General features: G+C 38.3%; 1 protein-coding gene and 1 non-coding gene across 7 annotated transcripts in view; one reads left to right on the top strand and one right to left on the bottom strand.

Moving 5' to 3' along the window:
• Window positions 1-318: 318 nt before the first annotated feature.
• Window positions 319-421, top strand: LOC123830159. The gene has a single exon (XR_006787718.1). It is a non-coding gene; the product is annotated as a U6 spliceosomal RNA (small nuclear RNA).
• A 2,970-nt stretch (window positions 422-3,391) lies between these two features.
• GK (glycerol kinase) overlaps window positions 3,392-24,214 on the bottom strand; it is a 70,380-nt gene continuing 49,557 nt past the window's right edge. For 4 of the 6 annotated variants that reach the window (XM_045855973.1, XM_045855975.1, XM_045855976.1 and 1 more), the window contains 7 exons: window positions 14,595-14,673; window positions 13,698-13,794; window positions 13,089-13,173; window positions 12,419-12,539; window positions 12,154-12,297; window positions 9,175-9,255; window positions 3,392-5,415 (listed from right to left, as the gene is read on the bottom strand). In XM_045855973.1, the coding sequence (XP_045711929.1) occupies window positions 5,405-5,415; window positions 9,175-9,255; window positions 12,154-12,297; window positions 12,419-12,539; window positions 13,089-13,173; window positions 13,698-13,794; window positions 14,595-14,673 (618 nt within the window). In that variant the 3' untranslated portion in view covers window positions 3,392-5,404. Of the gene's footprint in view, window positions 5,416-7,331; window positions 7,472-9,174; window positions 9,256-12,153; window positions 12,298-12,418; window positions 12,540-13,088; window positions 13,174-13,697; window positions 13,795-14,594; window positions 14,674-24,214 lie in introns of those variants that run through there. The other 2 variants (XM_045855978.1, XM_045855979.1) reach the window with 1 other exon arrangement.

Raw genomic sequence — 24,214 nt, forward strand, 5'->3', positions numbered from 1 at the left:
TAACTACAGGCATTATTTTAGGACTATGGATGATTTTCTAGTCTTTCTAACCTTATTATATATTCCAATTATTCTGCAAGCAGTAGTATTTCCTTCCAAACAATCTGATTAAAAAATAGATAGACAGAGGTGCTTGTTTTAAAAAGAGCTCCCTTGGGTGCTGATGTACAGTGTGAACGTGCAAGGATTTACTGCAATTTCAATTACATGTACAATGAATTGAAGATGTGGATCGCATCCAGACCTATTGTTTCCTCCTATAAGCTTTGTAGTAAAGAAAAAGATATGCTGGTAAATGAATCAAAAGCTGAAGGTTTAGAGCTCACTTCAGCAGCACATATATTAACATTGGACAATACAGAGATTAACAGGGCCCCTGCATGAGGCTGACCTGCAAACTTGTGTTTTATTTTTTTTTTTAAGCTGATGGCTTAAATTGAGTTTGGGGAGAAAGATGATAGTGAAAAGCTGAAATTAAACTTTTAAGAAAATTACAAAATGGCATAGAGGGTCCACTTAGGGAAGAGTCAAGTTACTGATAATTATGGTCATATATTTTGGTTAATGCTTTCTGAAGACTGCCTCTTCATTTATCAAGTCTTTGGGGGGAAACAAGTTCACCATAGCTTTTAATATCAGTACATTCCATTGGACAGACTATGAAAACCTGAGAAGGCGAACAGAATGCCGGATCTTTGGTTGCCCCCGTTTCTTATGTATGAGTGACAAAAGTATTTTTCTTTTTCCAATATTAAGTGCTTGAAAACAGTGGAAGTGCAATGAAAAAGGAGTTAAATTGATTGACCTCTGTTTCCAAGGATGAAATAAAATTGATTTCCATCAGAGGACTCATTTCAGGGGTTATAAGCTCACATGCTGTCAAAGAGCTGGCCGTCCATCACTCCAAAAGAAACCACGTACTTGCTAGCAGTTACTCCCCGTCCCCCCAACTCTGACAACCATTAACCTACTTCCTGTCTCTATGGATTTCTCTCTTGCAGACATTTCATATAAATGGAATCGTACACGATGTAGCTGTTTGTGTCTGGCTTTTTTCACTTTGCATGGTTTTCAAGGTTCCCCCATGTCGTAGCATGGATCAGTACCTTATTCATATTTATAGCTGAGTAATATTCCATTGTATGGATAGACCACCTTGTTTATCCATTTATCAATTGATAGACACATGAGTTGTTGCCTCTTACTGGCTATTATTAATAATGCTGTGATGAATATTCATGTTGACCTCTGAATTTAAACTCAGAACTTAAAATTAGCTTTGTAAATAGTTAATGTTAATATGGTTCAGAATTATACCTGCTAACAATTAAGATGGTTCAAATATATATGTATCTCCTCACTTGCTCGATTATCACTGCTGTCTACATGAAGAAGACAAATCATGACTACAGAAGAAAAACACAGCTTTGACGTAGATGACACAGACACTGAAATTGTTAGATTCTGCTTCCCTTGGTTCAGTCATCAATTCCAATGGAGACTGCAGCCAAAAAATCAAGAGAAGGCTGAGACTCAGAAGGACAGCAAGGGAAGAATTAGGGAACATCAGCAAGAGCAAAGACGTGTCATTAGAGACCAAGGCTATCACCCACGGTCTCTTATTCCCAATTAATATGTATGGATACTAAAGCTGGACTATAAAGAAGGCTTGATCAGAAAAAAAAAAAGATTCATTTGAAATATGATGTTGAAGGAGAGTTCTCGGGATTTTTTGGGCCCCCAGAAAGGCAAGCAAGTGGGTCCTGGAGCAAATCAGGACTGAAACATTGCTGGAGGCAAACGTGACAAACCTGAAGCCGTCCTACTTTGGGCATGTTATGAGAAGGCAGAGTTCTTTGGAAAAGACAACAATGCAGTAAAAACACAGGCAGCAGGAAAAGAGAAAGACCAAATATGAGATGGACTGATTCCATAAAAGAAGCCATAGGCATGAGTTCACAGGAACAGGGTGGGGCTGTGGAGGACAGGACAGTGTGGATGTCACTCATTTATACGGTCGCCAGGAGTCAGAGTCGACTCAATGGCATGTAACACAATAAACACTATTATCAGCTCCATATATGTCCTTCCAGCACGGGCAAACATCCTAGCTCTCTCTTTCTTTAAAATAAAGGTAACACATACACTCCTCTGCACCTTGCTTTTCCCCTTATCCTGGATGTTTCCATGTTTAGAGACAGTGTCGCCATTTTTTTCTAAAGCTACACATTTTCTGTTTGTGGCTGTATCACCGTGTACTTAACCAGTTTCCCTGTGATGGCTGTTTTGGTGGTGACTGAAATGATTTGATACTTACTAAATGGATGCAGAAAGTGTGGTGTATGCATACAGTGGAGTATGACTCAGCCTTAAAAAAGAAAGAAATCCTACCATCTGCAGCAACATGGATGGACCCAGAATACATGACGCTGAGCTGTTCAATGGGTATACAGTTACAGTTACACCAAATGAATAAATCCTAGAGATCAGCTTACAACTTAGTGCCTATAGTCAACAACACGGCACTGTGCACTTAAAAATAAGAGGGTACATTTGTGTTAAACATTCTTTCCATACACACACACAAAAAGCAAAGGGACACAAGGAAACTTTGGAGGTAATAGATATATTTATTACCTTGATTGCAGTGATAGTATGATAGGTGTGTGTGTATGTCCAAGCTCATCAAATTGCATACATTAAATAGATGCAGTTTTCTATATCAATTATATCTCATAAAATCTGTAAAAAATAATTTTTATGCTTCTATTTACTATTTGGTAGACACTATGAGGTAAATACTACCTACTCTAAGGTCACTGTTATTCGTTCTTGTCCTGTGACATCTTTCACTTGGTGGTTTCTCCTAAATAACTATCATTCTTCATTCCCAAACAACATAAAACATCCATGAATGAAAGAACTGAGCTTTGGGCACTTCAAAAGAAACACACTGAAAAATTCCAAGATATCATTACAGAAGCAAAGATACATTACTTATTTTACTTTATTAGTTTGGGAATAAAAAATTAAGGTGTTCGCTACTGAACTGAGAGAACAATGGTATGTACTTGACTTCACTGACTAACCCAGGTTGAAAGAAACAACCATGGCATGAAACCAGGAGGTCATAGTTAGTCACATGAGACCCTATTGCTAATGGCTGTTGACCTAGCCAGGGTATTTTCTGGTTGCTGAAATGGTACAATGTAGTCGTTTTTAATACAATGATTGAGGTACTGCTCACCATTCTAGAAACTACTTCCTCGGCTGTTGGTTAATTCTTCAGAATGTGCCTGATCAAGTGTTAACAGCCGAGTTTCTTGTTTCCTAAATGTCTTTGTTACTTTAACTTGGATCTAAGTTATAGTCTGCAAATGAGAAATGCAAGTAAGAATGAGGGGTCAATTTATTTTCAGTACATTTATCATGAAATATCAATGCGTACAATTTCACAAATTTATAAATATTGCAATTTATAGAAAATTAATGTCATCTTAAAATGATTCGAACAGTGATTTTCACAATTATTTACAATTAAGTTAACCTACCTTTGTAAAAACATAATTATGTTTTAAAGTACCCTGCCACAAAGTAGTAATTTCACAGTACCTTTCTATAATATTAATGTCCCTAAAGTGGCAGCACACCTATAAAACCCAGCATATGCAACAATTTAGAAACAGCACAATGCGAACTGCAAATCCAAGTTAGCATTCATTTCAAACAGAACAAAACTTTTTATATCAATATATAAATATTTTTCCATTTTCAGCACTGATTGAAGAAAATAATTAGGAGGCAGTATATTCTTGTTTGTAGTAAACAGTAATTTTAAGGTATTTTAAAAATCGACACTGAGAAGCTAGATTAGGCACACGTAATACTAAATATTTTGAGAAGTTCTTGGTTTCACTGGAAGCCATTTCTAATAGTAAACCTTTTTTAGTTGTAATAACAGTAAGCAGAGGTAATCCTCTGTATTCCAAATAGAAATGATAATTGCTTTCAACAATTAATAACACATTTGGATGGAAAGTGATTTTGGCTTTATTCTTAAAGTGTTTTTTTTTTAACCTTTCTTCACCTTTTTTTGACACCCCCTCTAAAGGATCCCAAATTGTTAAAAATTATCTCAAAGGAAAATAATGTTATGTGGACCAGTACTTGTGTTTAAAAACAGTATTTACTGTGGTATTCCACGGTATTTTTTCTTTAGCATATATCCAGCTAAAAAAATTAAATAAAAATGTAAGATATAAGAAATATAGTTGAAGTCACAATAAAGTATATTTTCTTCTATGGACATAGAACACATATTTAAAATTTTAAATGTTAGCTCTTTAAGAAAAAGTTTCTCCTGGTAAATAATATGTATAACCGTTGCCCTAAAACATATACAGCTGTTTTCCCCAAAATATTTATGCACATAGTGGTCCACTTAAGACCAGCCCCATTATAATCTGCTGAATACAATGTGCTCTTAATTTATAAATGGGCTACCTTCAGTATATAAAATATATAGGCATGTATGTAATTATGTACAAAGTAAGAAATATAAAAAGAAAAAAAAAGTGTTCTTCCCTATTAAGATCCAGACAGAAATTCAGTGTAATTAGTGAGGCCATGTAAAATGTACTCTTAATTTATAAATGGGCTACCCTCAGTATATAAAATATATAGACAGGTATGTTATACATATCAAGTAAAAAGCATAAAAAGGAGAAGTAGGGGGGGAAAAAAAAAGAAGACGTGTCTTTCCCTGGAAGATTCACACAGCAACTCCATGTAATTACTGAGGCCATGTAAAATGTCTGAAGAATTTCCGTTTTGGCAAATACTTTTCAGAAAAATATGTAAGCTATGAGAGCACTAAATTTCCACTTCATGGATTTAGTGGAGGATTCCACTTTGACATTCAGTGAAGACGCTGTGGTCTCCCTCACAGGCAGGGAAGGGGACTGTTGGGGGTCTGCTAAAGGGAAACACAAAGTCAGTCATGCTTAGCCCCTCGATCAAGTGTGTGTAGTGCAGAGAACCAAACCCTGGCCCAGCAGCGTGTGACCATGCTCTCGGAAAAAGCTGCCGGTGGACAGGATCTGGATCCTTCTCAGATCTTAGAGGAAATGGGCCGGAAGTGATGGCAAAGGAGGGGTCAGCTCCAAAGGTGGCTGGTCCAATCTGAACAGCTGATGTTAAAAAACACACCAAATGTTTCTATAGCATTCATTCGGCTGCATTTTCTTTATTTCGAGCCACAGGTCTACTTCGAGGGTCATGCAGCAAGTGGCTTATAAATAAAATCAGAGTCTATGAATAGTGTCATTACATTAAGAGATAGATTCGCTGGAGTCTCTTGTTAGGTAAAGAGCTCCCATTGTTGGAATCCACGAGTTGGTATTATTTATGGGATACCTAAAATGGGGGACAGAAACCACATGTCATTAACAACGCACATGCAATTCAGGGGTTAAAGCAATGAAGACTATTTAATCATGTATCAAATTAGACATTCCATATGGGTCTCTCAACATTGCTTCATGGTTAAAAAGTGCAACAAATATATTGGCCAATTCCAAAATTAACAAATATTAACGCTATTGCTAATTGTTTAACCAAGGCAAACCAATCCCACTGTTCCGATCTCAGCATGTGTTACCAAGAGAGAACCTGAAAATGGTAACCATATCCATTTTGGAAGCCTAGGAATTTGGAAACTTAAAAGTATCTTTTAGCTTAGAGATATGCTACATGTCTCATTTTTCATAGAGACCAGACCTTGTGATCTAGTCGTGGTACCAAAGGGGAAATGGGGAAAAATCAACAAAAACATTTAGCTGCAATATCCTTTCCTTTTCCAGATGACCATTATGCAGCCAAAAATAACCTCAGCATACTGAAAAAATAAGAGAACTTTCCCCCACCCAGCATAGAAATTTCTTTATAAATTTAAATTACAGTTTTGCTGGGGGAATATTTGGGCTCTTCTATCAGAAAATAGACACCTGCTAATTTGCTATGGATTTATACATATAGAAGCCCTTTGTAAGGTGCAAAGCACTAATGCCAACATAAGGTATTGCTATTATGGAAGCAGAAGATTTGAATGATTTTATCTTAAATATGAAGAGTACAGAAAAAGGCAATCTTAGTTTTAAATTCTCATGCAAGTAGCCCATATTTTATCATTAATAAAAAAATAAAATGCCCTGGTTGGTGTGGTTCAGTGGACTGAGTGCCGGCCTGTGAACTGAAGGGTCACCAGTTTGATTCCCAGTCAGGGCACGTGCCTGGGTTGTGGGCCAGGTCCCCAGTAGGGGGCATGTGAGAGGCAACCAACTGATGTTTCTCACATCCATGTTTGTCTCCCTCTTTCTAAAAATAAATAAAATCTTTTTAAAAAGGATAATCTAATGTCCTGATGGAAATAACTTTCATTCCTTATTTTATATAGCACTAACCTGATGATGGCAACCTGAATTAAGGCTGGTCAGATTTCTACAAACAGATGTCTCCCCCATATCAATAAAGTTTAAATTTTACATTTTAAACCCAGGTCATCATCTGATGAATTAAAAGACATAATTTAACTCTTTCCCTAATCATGAAGCCTTTTTAAAATGATTCACTTTCTTGGCAACATATGGAACAAGTTATTTCAATTTAAGCCATTTATTTGAAGAAAAATGGAGCTATCATAAGGAAGAGCTTCCAAAATGATGAATTACTCATATTAATATAGGTTATGCAATATATTTCATCACATGCTGAGCAATTTTACTTTCATAAGAATATTCAGTGCAAGTTAAGGTACAAAAACAATAATTCAGTTTTAATTCAACCCCAATTTATTTAAGCAATAATTTTAAAAAGTTCAGTTCACCAAATGTATTATTTTAAGTAAAGCAAATGTGACTATAAAATTTCCCCAGTTTTAGAGTTTTATAGAAACTCTGCTAACATACTCTGGCCAAAACTCTCACCAGAATTAAAATCTTAAGCCATCCATTGCAAAACTTTCATAGTATGAAAAACATCTTATGTACATTTGAAAGCCAATTTAATGAATGTCAAAAATCTGTCACTCTGAAAGTCCTGTCACTTAGCATGAACAGTAGCACTTTCACTTTTGCTCATTGCTATAGTTGACAGAAGGTAGCCCCTCCAAGAAACCATCATTTACTAAAAATAGAAGAGGTTAAGCAGAGCCACAGTCCTTAACTCTGACTGCTGCAAAGGATTAATTCGTCTAATTAGACCTTTAATAGATTCTCCAGGTTCCTAAGCATAGGAAGAATGAAAATCACTGAAAACTTTCGGCTGAATTACATACAAATACATTAACGCTAACTAATAAAATTGTCTAATTTAAAGAGTAACTGACCTGAGATGTACCTTGCTCCGATTAACATTACCATGCTACTCATTATAAAAAAGCCCAAGGGTAGACTACAGAAGATACTAGGGTCACCTGTGGCCATCCAAGAAGAAGGAATTCCAGTCAAGCAAACCAAAAGAGAGACACATAATTACAATATTTGTGTTAAGAATCACATGATAGCAAAACAAATTAAGTTATAAAAATAGTATATTCGTAAAAGCTAGCAAAGAGTTATTACTTCAAATCAAAAAAATATAATCAATATTGAAGGTTTATGACAATTAACAAACAATACAGAGAGCATGCCATGAGTAGCCAAGAACATAATGCATATAGACCACGAGCTTTCCACTGGCAAAGCCAAAGAAAGCTGATGAAGAACTTTTTTGGGAGGCTGTTGATTTTAGCTTTCTTGATTCTTCTCCAAAAGATACAATACAAGCAATTCAAATTCCACCCCCCCCCCAAATTCAAATTTACAGATCCTTTGGCTATCAGAAAAGTTATATTAGCCCACTGAAAATAAATGTCAAAGCCCATTGGTTCTGTTTTCTTTTTCAAATAGAATTCAGTGTATAAAGAGATGTACTCAAATATTAAGATTACTCTCATTTAAACACTAAATTGTATTAATCTCCATTCTAAAATATTGCCTGAGAACATGGTTGTTTTGATGTTTTTTTTTAATGAGTCTCAGAATAAAAGATTGAAAGAAAAAAAGACATTAGCCTTCTTTAGGGGAAAAAAAGAACAAAAGTTTTAAGTAGGACCATCCAGGACTAAAAATACAGATCGTGGTGATCTGTGGTAGTGGATAGTTCCAGCAGTTTCTCCTAAAAGCCAGACATATTAAAAGTGGTTCTAGGGGGTGGAGGTGGGAGAAAAAAAAAGCAGTTCTATACCCACTTTTATTTATTATAAAATAAATTATTTTATAAATATTTTTGTATTTCATCTATAAACTCTTCTTCAGTACAGTATATGCTTCAATATATTATTGGTCACTGTGCCATTCATTATGTGTCAAACCTTGCATTTAGCAAATAATTAAAATATCATGTTATAGTAAAGGCCTATTTAAGGCTATTTAAATAGCACAGACACATTAAAGGAAGCTTATGGCTGTTTATAACTAAATAGTTTACTTAAGCTGAATACTTTCCTACCTGAATGATGAAAAAAAACCCTCCTCTGGTTTCTCCCAAGAGCATTTCCTAGTCTATTATGACACTTCTAATTTACTATGGTTGCTACATTTCTCCCACTCTGATCCCAATGAATTCCCATAATGTATATTCGCTAAGAACTTGGAATCAGCTTAGAAAGTAGAGGAATATATTCTGAAATTAATATAACTTTTGTTTGGTTCAGGTCATGAAGACAGCCCCCCAAAAAGGTCAAGTAAAACATGGAGGGAAAAAAAACAACCACTATAGTTGATTTTTTTCCATTAAAAAGAAACTTGAAAAAAAAAACACCCAGAGAAATAAACTAGAAATCATTGTACTTTTAGAAAAGTTAGCTATACACCAAAGTACTAGGGATAAACTAAGAAGGAAAGTTGTGGCAGGACGTATGCAAATCAACCTGATAATTTACATTTTATGTTTAGACCTTTAAAGTGTTTTCAAAATGTTAGAAACTGTGGATATATAATGCCTTTCTTCAGAGCACATTTGCTAAGTATAAGCGGTCAGATGCTTAACTAAGCTACTTAACATACTAACACAAAGTAGCAGCAATAATAATAATAATAATAATAATAATAATAATAATAATAAAAACATAGTTACCACTTTGAGAAGACTCAGTTGTAACCCAACCCATTGACTTCATCACAGCTTTCTTCCAGGTAGAATAACGAATTTCACTTTCTAGAAATAGAAGACAGGAAACATATATACACGAAATGCAGGTTACTGAGATGCTCTAGGCACCATACTTATGTTCACTCAGCATTCCCGACAAATTGTTATGCTTATTAAACTGATACAGGGTTTCACAAGGACTCAGATTTGGGAGAGTAAGGTTGCTACTGATTCCCAGTGACTGGGACAGAGAAGTTTGGAGGCTAGAGGGGAAAATCACCATGGTCTATGGCACAAGTGGCTAACACAAGTGCTGTAGGCCCAATCCGGCCCTCCACCTTGTTTCTATCCAGCGGCAGCACCAAGCTCTTGCTTAACTGTTAAAGAGCAGTTACATGTATACCGTCCTAAAATTACATTCGGCCCTTTTAAGGCAACTGTGAGGTTGATGCGGCCCCTGGTGAAAATGAGTCTGACACCCCTGGTCTACAGGGTGACTGGAAGAATAGGGGACAGCCTGCCTGTGAAGAACAGGCCATTTGCAGGCAGGCAGTGATGTAGAAAGGGGAATCTCATTTAATCTGATTTCTCTTTTGGGGTTGTTTTTGGGATACAGAGAGGAGTATGCTATAATGTGGAAAGACTAGAAGGATAAATATTTTGGGTCCAGTCAAAGGATTTGACAAGTCTTGATTTCTCACAAGATTCAAATTGCATTCCTGTGAGACAAGATTTCTTCTCTTTCAAAATGTTTTTATTTTTATTGATTGATTGATTTTAGAGAGACAGGAAGGGAGAGAGAGAAAAACATTGATTTGTTGTTCTACTCATTTATGCATTCATTGGTTAATTCTTGTATGCGCCCTGACATGGGGATCAGACCTACAATCTTGGTGTTATTGGGATGATGCTCTAACTGACCTACCTGGCCAGGGCTGATATAGGACTTCTTTAAGGTAGAAATCCACAATAAAAGGACTAAAAAAATGGGTACTGGTTGCCCTTGTCAGTCAGTGTGGCTCAATTGGTTGGAGTGTTCTCCCATCCACTAAAAGTTTGGGGGTTCGATTCTCAGTCAGGGCACATGCCAAGGTTCTGGGTCCAGTCCCCAGTCAGGGTGGGTACAGGAGGCAAATGACTGACGTCTGTGTGTGTGTGTGTCTCCCCCTTCCTCTCTCTTTAACATCAATAAACGTATTTTTAAACATTTTTTGAAAATGGGCACTGGTACATCCACACACACACAGCACTCCTAATGATAGGCAACACGCATGAAGCTACCCTTCCTTGAAGCTTCCCAGCCTTTCCACAGTACTTCAAGGCTGCAACTCCAGTGACACACTACTCAAATATCACTTGGTTCAGAAAGGTTTCCACGTCCCCCACTTCTGGCCCCTCATCCAACTTCCCACAGCACCTCACGTACATCTCAGGGTATTAGCTACTACAGTGAATTTTCATGGTTTGTCTACCTCTCCCAATATATTTGAGTCTTGAAGGGCAAGGACTTGATCTTTGTTCGTCTTTATATCCCCACGTAAGGACAGTTTCTGGCCTGTAGTTGGCTCTGAACAAATGTTTTAAAAAATATTTTTATTTACTGATTTAAAGATAGGGAGAAGCATCAATTTGTTGTTCCACTTATTAATGCATTCATTGGGTGATTCTTGTATGTGCCCTGACTGGGGATTGAACCCACAACCTTGGTATATGGGGACAACGCTCTAATCAACCAACCTACCTGGCCAGGGCTCTAAACAAATGTTTGCTCTAGGAATGAACTACCTACATCTAGGTGCCCGTGCATGCATGTGCATGCACGGGTGTGTTGTGGGGAGAGGGGAGGGGCTGGTGGAGGGAAGAACAATTGATACGACTGGTCAACTCTGGGCTAAGGCTTTAAAAACCACAAAGATGGCTCTCTCTGGAAACAGTAATCTTCAACTCTTTGCACAAAACTTCCTTGATTTAAAGGTGGGATTAGCATCTCAAGACCATATACTCACTAAACATTATTTGCTTATTAAAAAGTAGATTATTTTTTCAGAATTAGAAAAAGTGTTGAACTCTGCATTTTCTCCAATTTTGCAAAAGTGAAAAATTATTTACAGACAGAATATCAAATTTTGAAACACATTTCTACATCAAGGTCCATGGCATACTGTCTGACTAGAAAATCATTAGTATTACAATCCTTTTTCATATGTATGGAAAAGAATCCATTAAATTAAGAGGTGCTGGCAGAGTCTTCTAGAAAACAACAAATGCATTTGAAGCTTATTTCCCCATAGCTCAAAATTTTCTGTGATGCTATTTTATGTGTAGGTTTTTAGAAAGTTATAAAACCAAACTCAGTATAGATAAAAGCTTATTTTTGTACTCACATTTGTTTCAGTGTAAGGGATGCATCATTATACTATTTTAATAAAGGTGTTGCTCAGAGCTTGAGCCTTAGCTTAGTTTGTTAGGAAGTGAATAAGACATTTAATGTTCATTTATTTAAACTGTTACTGCCTTTGTCTGGCTAACCCTGCTGTGCTTAAAAGTTACCAGAATGTCCCCTAGCCCAGCTAATCATGTCCTAAAACCAGGCCATTGGCCCCAGAGATGATCCTGGGTAGACATTAGGGATGGGTGGCTGATGTATCGCCTCTCACCCTTTTACAAAAGGCTATTTGAACAAGCTACAGCTGATAGTGTGGCAGTGTTATCCTCCTACACAAAAGGACTATAAATATGTGAACAGTAAAATTGTGATTCTATGGTTTTTTTAAAAAATAAGGAATGATTTCTCTCATCCACACTCATTCAGTGTAGCTCAACATACTTAGTAGCCAAACCTGAAAGAGCAGCATTTGCTGTTGTACTAAGTTGCTTAGCGTATGAATGAACAGAAAGGGAAGCTCTTTCTCACTGGGGTTGTGTTCACAGAATAGCATGCAAGATTTCATTCTTTAAATGTACCCTCAGCATTGATCTGGGGTTCGAACCGCTCCATTGTGACAGCTGACAGGTCCTCGGGTTCCAGGCTCCACACGCCCACGCCTTCTGCGGCCCCCGCTGCCATGGCGGCTCCCAGGGCAGTTGTTTCTGGCATGGAGGGCTTCACTGCGAGGAGACAGTGACATCAACAACTTTGTATTTATTTCTTTTACATACGTCTCAAAAAACCAGTTCTTCCATAAAGAAACGTTAGTCTCAGAACTGAGATGAATGAAGGTTTACTAACCTACGGGGATATAGAGAATGTCTGCTTGTAGCTGCATAAGAATTTTGTTGTTGGTCATTCCTCCGTCTACCTGCAGATGACTGAGTGGAATTCCACAGTCGCGGTTCATGGCGTCCAGAATCTTCAATAAAGAAAGCAATGTAATGATCCTAAGTAAACTACTTCATAGTAACATCCCCCAAAATGGTGATTGTCTATTCAAAAATGCTCAAGAGCTTTCCAAAGCCTACAGAATAAAATTGGGACTTTTTAATTCTGGCCTTCTTAATCCCTCTTTGGTCTGGTCACAGCCAACGTTTTCTCTCCCTACATCTCTGTCCTCACCCTTATATCCAGCCAAATAGCTATTTTATATTTGGGTTTCCTGCATGGGTAGTTGTTAGGGCTATTCCCCTTCCCTAATAAGAGTATTCCCCTTCCTGAGTAGGGCTACTCAGCACCACCCCCAACCATAAAATGCCCAGTGCCTAGCAGATGACAGGAACTCAGAGGGTAATGCCAGCTGGAAACAGAACAAAAACTTACATTTATTAGATGGGTGTTCAGGCATGTTTAATTTTTAAGCATTTAATGAATTAAATGTATTAATAAATTTCTGACACTCATGTGTAATTTGTTTAAGCATAATTAAAGCAGATTAAGTATAAAAAAACAAGGGCACATTTATTACCTCTCGAGTTTGGAAGCAAACCGCTTCTAATGCAGCAAAAGCAATATGGCATTTATTGGTGAACTGAGTGAGCCCACAGATGATTCTGAAAATACAGAGAGTTTTAAGGTTAGAGTGGTCAGGGTGAGAAGAAATGAGTCATCAATCTGAAATGTCCTGAATATAGAAAAGCTGAATTTGGTAGACAGAAATGTGCAGAGGGAAAAAATAGACATACCCCCCCCAACTCAAACTGGACATAAACATAAAGTCATTTAGAAAGTCTTTGTGGTCCACAATCCTGCATCTGCATAGGAAACAGTTTGTGATCCATCTGAATAGATGACAAAAATGTTAAACCAAATCAGCATCTAGCTAGAATGATGTCCCTTTGATACATAACTTGCAGATGCCTTGAAGATAAACGATAGTAACACCAACACGGATATGAATGTGGTGGGGGCTTATTGTCACATGATTTATAACTTCTTGGACATTAAAGGTTATGAAATTATATTCTCCAAATAGAAAAGGTTTCCTAAATGCTTTAAAATCATTTGAAAACAGACAGGAAACTATTGACTGCTAAGTTATTAAATCCACCAAGAACACCTTATGTTTAATTCTTACCCTCTTGCACTGGGCTCCCAGTAAGGTGCATATAACCCTGAAAACGCTGGGACGAAATAGCAGCCATAAGACGTACCTACTTCTTTAGCAAGTTTTTCTAACATTAAAAAAAAGAGAGAGAAACAGAAACAAAAATCACTCTAATATATTCTACTTACTTCAGTCAATAAACACATCTATTTCAAAAAATCAGGACAGGGCTTTTGGATTCCTATTCATTAATACAGCAAAATGTTCCTAATTATAGCAGTATGTGAGGAGCAAAGCAAATACATTGCCCCACATTGAATACCACCACTAAAATGTAACCCAGCTTCTCCAAAGTAAAGGAACTGGATTCGTTTTGTTAAGGTGCTCGAGCTCATCTCCACCGTTTGTAGGTGAAGACGTGGCCCCCAGTACATCCCTAATCAGAAAGGTGTTTCCTCATGATCTCACCTTCAGACAAAATTAAACTAGTTAGATGAAAGAGTGGGTAGGTGAGTTCAAAATGATGAGCCATAAACTGAAAACATCCATATTAATACTTCAATTACAGGTACTGGAGTTTTCGTGCTCCCTCTAATCTAAGAGTTAAAAGTTAAAGCTCTTTCTCCTCAGGTAAATTTAACGGGACGACTCGCCTGCCAGTTCTGGCAATCTTTGGTATTCAATTTTACCCTTGGGTAATTTTTATGCCCTACCTTGTCAGTTTATTAATAACCACCACTAAATATGTCAACTCATTTTACAAATCTTCACAAAATAGTCTTTTATGTATAAATCAAACCCATTATAGGGATCCATATAATTTAATGTCGCACAGGGGGCAAAAGCACAAGTATTAACAGATTGCAAAGGTAAAACATTAAAAGTTTTCATTACTTAGATTTTAACCCTTTGTTAGAACAGACTCACCAATTTCATCTGAGCTCCTTATAATGCCAAGATTGTCTCTTAGCCAGCGAATAACAGCACCGGCTATAGCTACAGAACCCTATGGGGGGAAAAAGGAATCCAAGAGAAATATATGTTATCATTATAAAAAGTTTTACTGGGCGTAATGCTCTGTGTATGGCACTACCAGATGGATAAAACGCAAAAGTATCAGCTTTGGGACTTGCACAGATATAATAGCCTAGGTCTTCTGATGCAAACACAGTTTTGTCTAGGTCATTACAGAAGTTTTTCATGAGCCAGGGAAAAGAGAACCCTCTAATACACCTTTGGAACTGTCCCCCCACAGGTGGACACCAATGTGTTGAGCAGTTTGCTTCTCGTGTAATTGTTTTTTTTAAAGATTTTATTTATTTATTTTTAGAGAGGGAAGGGAGTGGGGGGGGGAGAAGGGGGAGAGAGAGAGAGAGAGAGAGAGAGAGAGAGAGAGAGAGAGAGAGAGAGAGAGGGAGAAGGAGAGAGGGAGAGAAACATCAATGTGTGGTTGCTGGGGGTCATGGCCTGCAACCCAGGCATGTACCCTGACTGGGAATCGAACCTGCAACACTTTGATTCGCAGCCTGCGCTCAATTCACTGAGCTACTCCAGCCAGGGCATTGTATAATTGTTTTACCTGTTGCTAAGCTGCTGAGGTATATTACCACCTAGAATACATTCCCATCTTATCCACAAAGGCATTGGGAGAAGCCACATTACAAGTTCTTTACAAGGCTATTTCCCACATCTAACAGTATGTTACATCAGGGAACAACAACAGAAAAGTTAGCAAAGAAGATGCCTGTGAAGTAATTATTCCATGTAACAAAATCACTAAGAGATGGCAGAGGCAGCTGTGGCAATAAGGACAAAAAGATATGATTTGGAGTCGGATGAACCAGGTTTGAGTCTGACTTCTGGTTCTTCTTTGTTCTGATCTTAGACACATGGTTAGGCTTTCTGAGCCACCAATTTTTCACTTAGAAATTGGTTGTGACTATAGCAATACCTACATTTAAACAAACTGCTATGAGGCCCAATATGAGAACATACAGCAAGGTTCTTACTGAATATAAATATTAGCTTCGTTAATTTTTTAAGTGTTTAAAAAAGAGTTTCCACTGCCTGATGAATGGATAAATAACATAGCCCTGACTGGTGTTGCTCAGTAGGTTGGGCATCATTCCTGCAAACCAAAAGGTCACTGGTCCCATTCCTGGCCAGGGCACATGCCTGGGTTGCAGGCCAGGCCCTGGTAGGGGCAGGTGCGAGAGGCAACTGACCAATGTTTCTCTTGCACATTGATGTTTCCCTCTCCCCCTAAACAAACAAATATATATATATATGTAGATATAGTTACAGATATAAATAAAATCTTTAGAAAATAAATAAAGTGTAGTGTACCTACACAATGGAATATTATTTGGGCATGAAAAGGAATTAAGTCCTCCTACAACATGGGTGAACTCTGAAAACATATGAAGTGAAAGAAGCCGGTCATAAAAGACCTTATATTGTATGATTCCATTTATATGAAATGTCCAGAATGAGCAAATCCATAGGCAAGAAGAGTAAATTAGTGTTTGCCTAGGGTTGGGGTGAATGATCTTAGGGGGAAGGGGTGGTTAAAAGGATAACACTATGGAATTTTCTCAGAAAACTAAAAATGGAACTGCTGGGATTATAACCTAAGAACCCTGAAACACCAATCCTAAAGAACCTATGCATCCCAATGATCATAGCAACACAATTTACTATAGCCCAGTGCTGGAAGCAACCTAAGTGCCCATCAGTAAATGAGTGGATCAAAAAACTGTGGTTCATTTACACAATGGAATACTATGCAGCAGAAAGAAAGGAGCTCCTGCCCTTTGCAACAGCATGGATGATGGAATGGGAGAGCATTATGCTAAGTGAGATAAGACAGGTGATGAGGGACAAATACCATATAATCTCATCTTCAACTGGAACCTAATCAACAAAACAAACAAGCAGGCAAAATATAACCAGAGACACTGAAATTAAGAACAAACTGACAGTAACCAGAGGGGAGGTGGGAGGGGATAATGAGGGGAAAAGGGGGAAAGGGTTTTCAGGAACAACTATAAAGGACACATGGACAAAACCAAGGGGGGGGATCAGGGGAGGGAGGTGGCCGGGGAATGGTGGCAGACAACTGTACTTGAACAACAATAAAATAGATTACAAATGTAAAATCTAACTCTGTAGCATTTTTAATCATGTTGAAAACAGAAATAGAGCACAGTTCAATGGGGGAGCATTATTTTTCAAATGTAATCTATATCACTAATGCTTCACCAACAAATTAGGGCATTAAAATTAACAGCATTGATTGCTCAGAAAGTACCGTAGTTTTGCCATAATGTGCACCCACATTTTGCACGCATTATACACAGGATTCGTGTGCCCATGTATAACGCGCATCTTTCTTTTCCCTCAAGAATGTGGGCAAAAAGGTGCGCATTATACACAGCAACATATGGTATACTTTCCAAGAAAGTACATCACAGAAGTCCATAAACAATGCTCACTGGCTGTGGCAGACAGGTTCTTAACTAAGGTGGCCCGCAGGATCCCTGCCTCCTGGTGGCCATGCCCTTGCATGATCCCCTGCCCTCGAATAGGGTGGGGCCTATGACTGGCTTCTAACTAATATCACATGTCAAAGGTGACGGGATGTACGTGATTATGTAGCATCAGAATATCACGTTAGCAGTCTTCAGGTGGAAAGGCACTTCAGGTGGCCTCTAGGAACAGAGGGCAGCTTATGGCTGACAGCTAGCAAGGAACCGAACTCCTCAGTCTTACAACCGCACAGGACCGAATTCGGCCAATAACCTGAGTGAGCCTGGAAGAGGATGGAGTTGCATATGAGATTGCAGCCGCAGCCAACACCTCGGCTGCAGCCTGAGCAGAGGACCCAGCTAAACGGTGCCTAGGCCCCTGACCCATGGAAACTGAGAGATGACAAAAGAAACGGGCATCGTTTGAAGCCATTTGTATCTGTGGTAATATTGTTACACAACAATAGCTAAGTAACGCATTAGCTTATACCTAAAATTGAATCGCTGGCTCGAGAGGCCTGGAAAATTAAACACAACATCTTGACGCTGTAATTATAAATCATACAAAAGAAGAGACTGGGAGAAAGGACATTTAAAGAAACCAAGGAGCGGAGGAGATCCAGGGAACCTCTTTGAAGCTCATATTTAAGTAGACATAAATGGCATAATATAGGATTTAGTATGTAAACAATACTGATTGACTGCCTACCAAATGCCAGCTGGCTGGGATGGAGTGGTGAAAAACACAGACATGTACCCTAGCCTCAGGATATTTATATATTAGTGACAGAATACAGAACAGAGAAGTCCCAAGTCTTAAATAAACTCAAGTTCATAATCCTATTAAAAGCCCCAAAAGGATTCTGTTCAGTGAGATCATATGTAGAAACGGACGAACAAGGAAAGGGAGAAACACGGCGTCAGGAAGATAGTGCACTGTTAATAGGCATCAGAGGGAAAGCAGAACAACCCAATCACCCTCCTGCTTCAGTCTCTCCCATCACTGAGAAAAAACGTGCAACTAGAAAGAGTGGGACAAATTTAAGCAGTTAAATATGAGTTTAAAATCTTAGAACAAGTAAAGAATTATATGACCCAATTCCTTTTCACTGAGAATGAAAACAGGAACCTGGAGATGTTACTGTGTCAGGCCTAGATGAATCACATGCTGGGCGCAGGGAGAGAATAAAAGAATTCTCTTGGTGATGGAAAAAAAAAAGGTGTTCACAGCAACAGAGATGGTGAGTTTGCACTTTAAAAATCCCCTCTATTCTAAACACAGAGGATTACAGACAAAATGTAAAAAGAGAAAACCAAAACAACACATGCTGACTCACATACAGAATAGTGTTGATGTGGACAGAAATAGAAATGCATGACCAGGCAGGACTTGAAGACACAGCATGAGGGGTTCATTTTATTTTTTAAAAATTTACTTATTGATTGATTGTTAGAGAGAAAGGAAGGGAGGGAGGGGAAGGAGAGAGAGGGAGGGAGGGAGGGAGGGAAGGGAGGGAAGGGAGGGAGGGAGGGATTTGTTGTTCTACTCATTTATGCATTCATTGGTTGATTCTTGTATGTGCCATGACTGGGAATAGAACTCTCAACCTCGGTGTATCAGGACAATGCTATAACCAACTGAGCTACCTGGCTAGGGCAAGCACGATGGGTTCTGATTAATTTCTGTGTACGTGTCAGGGAGTAGGAGTGGTGGCGGGGGAAACTGGCTCCTCTGGAGGGAAGGGATCCAAAATGTTTTGTGTAAGACAAGGAACAGAATCAGATTCACTGCTTGAAGCCAGGAGCTAGGTGGCGCTCTCTTACCACTGTAGGAATGCTTGCAAACAAGTAACTGTCTACTTGCTAAGGCTGTATAGTTCAGTGGAAGAAGAGACAGGAAGTGAAAGTTACAAAATACAAGAAATCTATTAAGACATCAGCCAACAAAAGTTAATAGTTGGAACAGAATTCACTCCAGTCTGACAAAGACTTTATTTTTTTAAAAGATTTTATTTATTTATTTTTAGAGAGGGAAGGGAGGGAGAAAGAGAGAGAGAGAGAAACATCAATGTGCGGTTGCTGGGGGCAGTGGCCTGCAACCCAGGCATATGCCCTGACTGGGAATCGATGACAAAGACTTTAAAATAAGTATGTGCTAAAAGTAATCTAAGGGATGAATTAAGGTATGACTTCCATTAAAAAATCATGAAATTAGGAATCAAAAGAAAAGAGAAATAAAACAAACTCAGGTAGATATGCAAAAGAACCAATTAAAAATCCTGGAAATCACCCTGGCTGGTGTGGTTTTGTGGGTTGAGAGCCAGCTTGCAAACCAAAAGGCTGCTGGTTCAATTCCTGGTCAGGGCACATGCCTGGGTTGTGGGCCAGGTCCCATGTTGGGGCATGTGCAGGAGGCAACTGATGAATGTTTCTCCCCCTCTCTTTCTCCCTCCTTTCCCTTCTCTCTAAAAATAAATAAAATCTTTTTTAAAAATCCTAGAAATGAAATTACTGAGTGAAATTTAAAAATGTAATATATGGGGTAAAGTGTAGGATAGAGATGATAAATAAATTAGTGTTACCATACATGGCTGGTGGTATTTTTATATAGCAATGAAAAAAATGGAACAATGGCTATATTTAATAACATGGATGAATCTTACAAATAAAATGTTGAGTAAAAAAAGCCATACATACATACTATACATACTACTATACTATACATACTATACTACATACATACTATACATACTATACATACTATACTACTATACATACTATAGTATAGTAGTAGTACTATATTGACCCAGTCTCTCTCATACTATACATACTATACATACTATACATACTATAGTACATAGTATATTGACCCAGTCTCTCTCACTTCTCTTTCTCTTACATTTAAATATATAGTGTATTAAAAACATGCAAACCTGCCCTGGCTGGTGTATCTCACTGGATTGAGCATGGGCTGTGAACCAAAGGGTCACCAGTTCTATTCCCAGCCAGGCCACATGTCTGGGTTGTGGTCCAGGTCCCCAGCAGGGGGCGCATGAGAGGCAACCACACATTGATGTTTCTCTCCCTCTTTCTCCCTCCCTTCCCCTCTCTCTAAAAATAAATAAATAAAATCTTCACCAAAAAACATGCAAAACTAATCTCTACAGCTTAGACTTGCACATTTCAGTGTTAGCACTATAAAGAAAAGTAAGGAAATATTCTAATAACTATGTATGGTGTCAGATGGGTATGAATCACTTAGTAAGTTATATAATGTCAAATCACTGGGGTGTACACTTGAAACTAATAATATTGTATGTACACTGTAATTGACAAATAAGAAATGACTTAAATTTTTACAAAAGGTAAGGAAGTGATTATAAGGACAGTCAGGGCAGTGCTGGTCTTTTGGGGGAGGGAGGCAGCTGTGATGGGAGGGGCACAGAGGGGGTTCCTGGGTGTTGGCCGTGTTGTTTCCTGACCTGGGTGAGGTTGCCAGGGTCTTCTCTTTAGGATAATTGATAAAGCTGTACATGGTATTTCATGTATTTTTCTGTATGTGTCTTATATTTCATAATAAAAAAAGGTTGGTTCTGTGTAATTTGTTTTAAAGGCTGAATTTGGAAATGTAACATAGATAATGAGAAACTCCCCAGGAATATAGCACAGAGAAACAAAGACACTTTAACAATACCAAAGGGCAGTTAAGAGATAGGGAGGGTGGGGTGAAAGGTTCCAATTTACATACAATAGCAATTTCAGAAGAGAATGGCAGTGATGGTAGAGAAGCAATATTTGAAGAGATAATTGGTGAGAATTTTCCAGAACTGAAGACAGACTTATATCCAAGCACTTAACAGGATATGTAAAAATAAGCCCAAACATTCCAGTAAAACTAGAGAATGTGGATAAGGAGATAATATTAAGTCTCAGACAATAAACAAGATTATCTACAAAGATACCAGTTACACCAGAGTAGCAGAGATCTCGTCAGCATCAAAATCAGCCAGAGGGGATGAAGGAAAGGTTGTTAATCTAAGATTGTTTTCCCACCCCAAACTTTGGTAAAGTAGATTTACTGTGGACCGGAAAAGAAAATAGTACTAATTATTACATGTTTAAGAAAAAAGGGAAATGAAAACTAAATGCAATAACATGATTGCTGGTGGGGGTGGTGGGGGTAAAACATTCAAGGTTCCCATCATGGACAGGGGGTTAAAAATACTAAACATCTGTAAACTCTCTTAGGAAAATATGTAATTAAATAAAACCTTAAAAGCTTAAAAGCACTACAAATGAAAAACATAAAACAACAAAAAAAGTCAGAAATGCATTCTGTTGCTTCCAAATCAGCAGAGGGAGAACATAAAGACTCAAAACTAAGATGGACAGCTACACTTTCAGTTTTTTAAAAGGGCAGAAAGTAAAATGTCCATACCTCAAATTGCCAAGCCCGACACTAATCTGTCTGATTAAAGAAATGAATATTCAACATATCCCTTGTAAGCCCTTCGAGAAAAAAGGAAGCAGCAGGACCAAGGGCAATTAGCATGAACTTACTGAGAAAGTCTTACCAATCTAGCTTGATCCCTGCTGTCTTTCTTTATTTGGTTTAATTTTTTAAAAGTATTTGTTAATAAATTTAAAAAATTAGAAAATATGGGGAAAAATCGCATACCATCATTTGTGTGTGTGTGTGTGTGTGTGTGTGTGTGTGTGTGTGTGTGGTGGATGAGTTGCTAGGTTACTAGACTAAGGAAGTGACATATGTGAGATGCAGTGAAAAGAACACTGGACTTAGGAGACTGTAGTGCTGAATATTCAGACTTATAAGGAAGGAGAAGGCACAATGGGATGGCCTAGGCATGTAGACTTTGAAGCCTAGCAGCCTGGAGATTTGCCTCCTGGATCCAGCCTACACACTAACTGTCAAAAGTTAGTTCAGCCAAGTGACTCCAATTTCACTTGTCTATGCTCAGATTCCTTGTATGTAAAGCAAGGGCAGAGCAGGGTGTAGCAAAGCCTGTGGGCATCTCATCTATTGTCCTTCTCAGCTTTACAATGGTATGAATCTGAGCAAAACTACATGATTTGAAACAAAATCAGAAAGGAGGGGTGGGGGGTGGGAAAGGCAGAAAACTATACTTGAACAACAATAAAAAAAATAAAAAAGAAAGAAAGAAAGAAAGCACATGATTGCTCAGTTTCCAGAGGAGACAAAACTGAAAAAAGTAACAGAATAGAGTGAAAAAGAATTCAGTCTGTGTCAGTATAGGCTGAAATCACTATCATGAAATTTACCAGGAAGAGACAAAGACCTGAATTTAGCAAAAGATCTGTGCAAACACGGAATGAAGCCGACTGGGCTTAACATTATTCATTTGGAAAAGCGCTGGATACCTTAACTCGTGCTCCTGGAACCACGGCTCTGATGAGGTCATCAGACTCAATTCATGAACTCTCAGGCTAGAACAGCCGAGGCAGTGTTTATGGTCAGAGATGGCCAAACCACTCTAGCAAGTACAGGTCAGGTTGCACAGGGAATATTCTACTCTGCTGTGGAAGTTCCTGGCAAATTGGAATGCATTCAACAAAGGCAGCCCAGAACTAAAAAGCATTTAGAAACCATGTAACATGAGGGCACGGGGAAGTTTATTCTGGAGTAGGAAGACCCACACAAACTGGTAGCGGCCTCCTAGTATTTGAATGACAGCCGATCTAGGTCCGATGGTTAGTAAGAAGCAATTTTGGCATTATCTGCAAACAGAAGTTAGAAGGATATGGATAGAGGATAGAGAAAAAGGCTTCTCATACTGGGAGGGAAGTTAAGGCCAGGTAACCTGTAGTCCTCAGGTCCCTTTCAAGCCTAAGGAATCTAAAATTCTAAAGGGCTGGTTTTCTCCCATATAAGAAAAAAGAGAACATGTTCAATGCCACATATCCGGTGCGCCTTGTGCTGTACTAAGTACTTTCTATGGGGGGAAACAGAGAGAAGGCTGGTAGGAGTTTAAGTTCTAAGAAGTATTAGGATACCTTTAATACACAGTCCAAGAGTTTTCACAAATGTTCCTATCACCCACAAAAAAGGGATTGGGGCCAAAGTTACAGTGCTTACATAGGGAGATGGCAAGAAAAAAACAGAAATAAACTAAAATTCCTCATGTTCTAGGCTTAACAGCTAATAAAGTGTTTTAACTAAAAACAAGTCAAACACTTTTAAGCAAATTATTATTAGCTACTTGAGGAAACAAGATTCAGTATGTTTTTAGATCATATACTGTATTTGTGTATTACAAGGGAGCCATTTAAAATTGATTGTAAAGAAATGCTTTTAAGAAATGTACCTGAGCCCTGGCTGGTGTGGCTCAGTGGACTGAGTGCCAGCCTGCAAACCAGAGTGTTGCTGGTTCGGTTCCCAGCCAGGGCACATGCCTGGGTTGTGGGCCAGATCCCCAGTAGGGGGTGCATGAAAGGCAACCACACATTGATTTTCACTCCCTCTCTTTCTCCCTTCCCCTCTCTCTAAAAATACATAAATAAGATCTTAACAAAAAAAAAGAAATATACCTAAAAGAAGCAGAATACTATACCACTTCTTTGACTTTGGAAGTAAATGTTTCTTATGTTTTTAATCCATCCTTACCATGCCATATAGGCCAACATATTCCTACTAGAATTGACAGACATACTTTGAAAGAAATGCTTTCAGTGAAAAATGGTGTAAATCTTCTCATTTCGTTTTCCACATTAAAATGTGACAGAAACTACTTTTATAGAGAGACCCACGAAGAGAGCTGCTCTGCCTTTATGTGCCCAGGGTTTCTCTTCGGAACACTGGCGCACTGTGGTTGTCAAAACAGCATGTTCACGTGGAAAGCAATTAGAGTGAATCAATGCCTCCTTAAACTTTAGAAATAGAAAACTCTTACACTGCAACATAAACTTACACAAAACTCTTACTCTTACGCAGCTAAGTGATAGCAAAATGGTTAAGGTCTCACTATTAATTGGTAAAAGAAC

The sequence above is a fragment of the Phyllostomus hastatus genome, unplaced genomic scaffold, assembly GCF_019186645.2.
Source record: "Phyllostomus hastatus isolate PE091 unplaced genomic scaffold, TTU_PhHast_1.1 phas_scaffold_12, whole genome shotgun sequence".
Taxonomy (NCBI): Eukaryota; Metazoa; Chordata; class Mammalia; order Chiroptera; family Phyllostomidae; genus Phyllostomus; species Phyllostomus hastatus.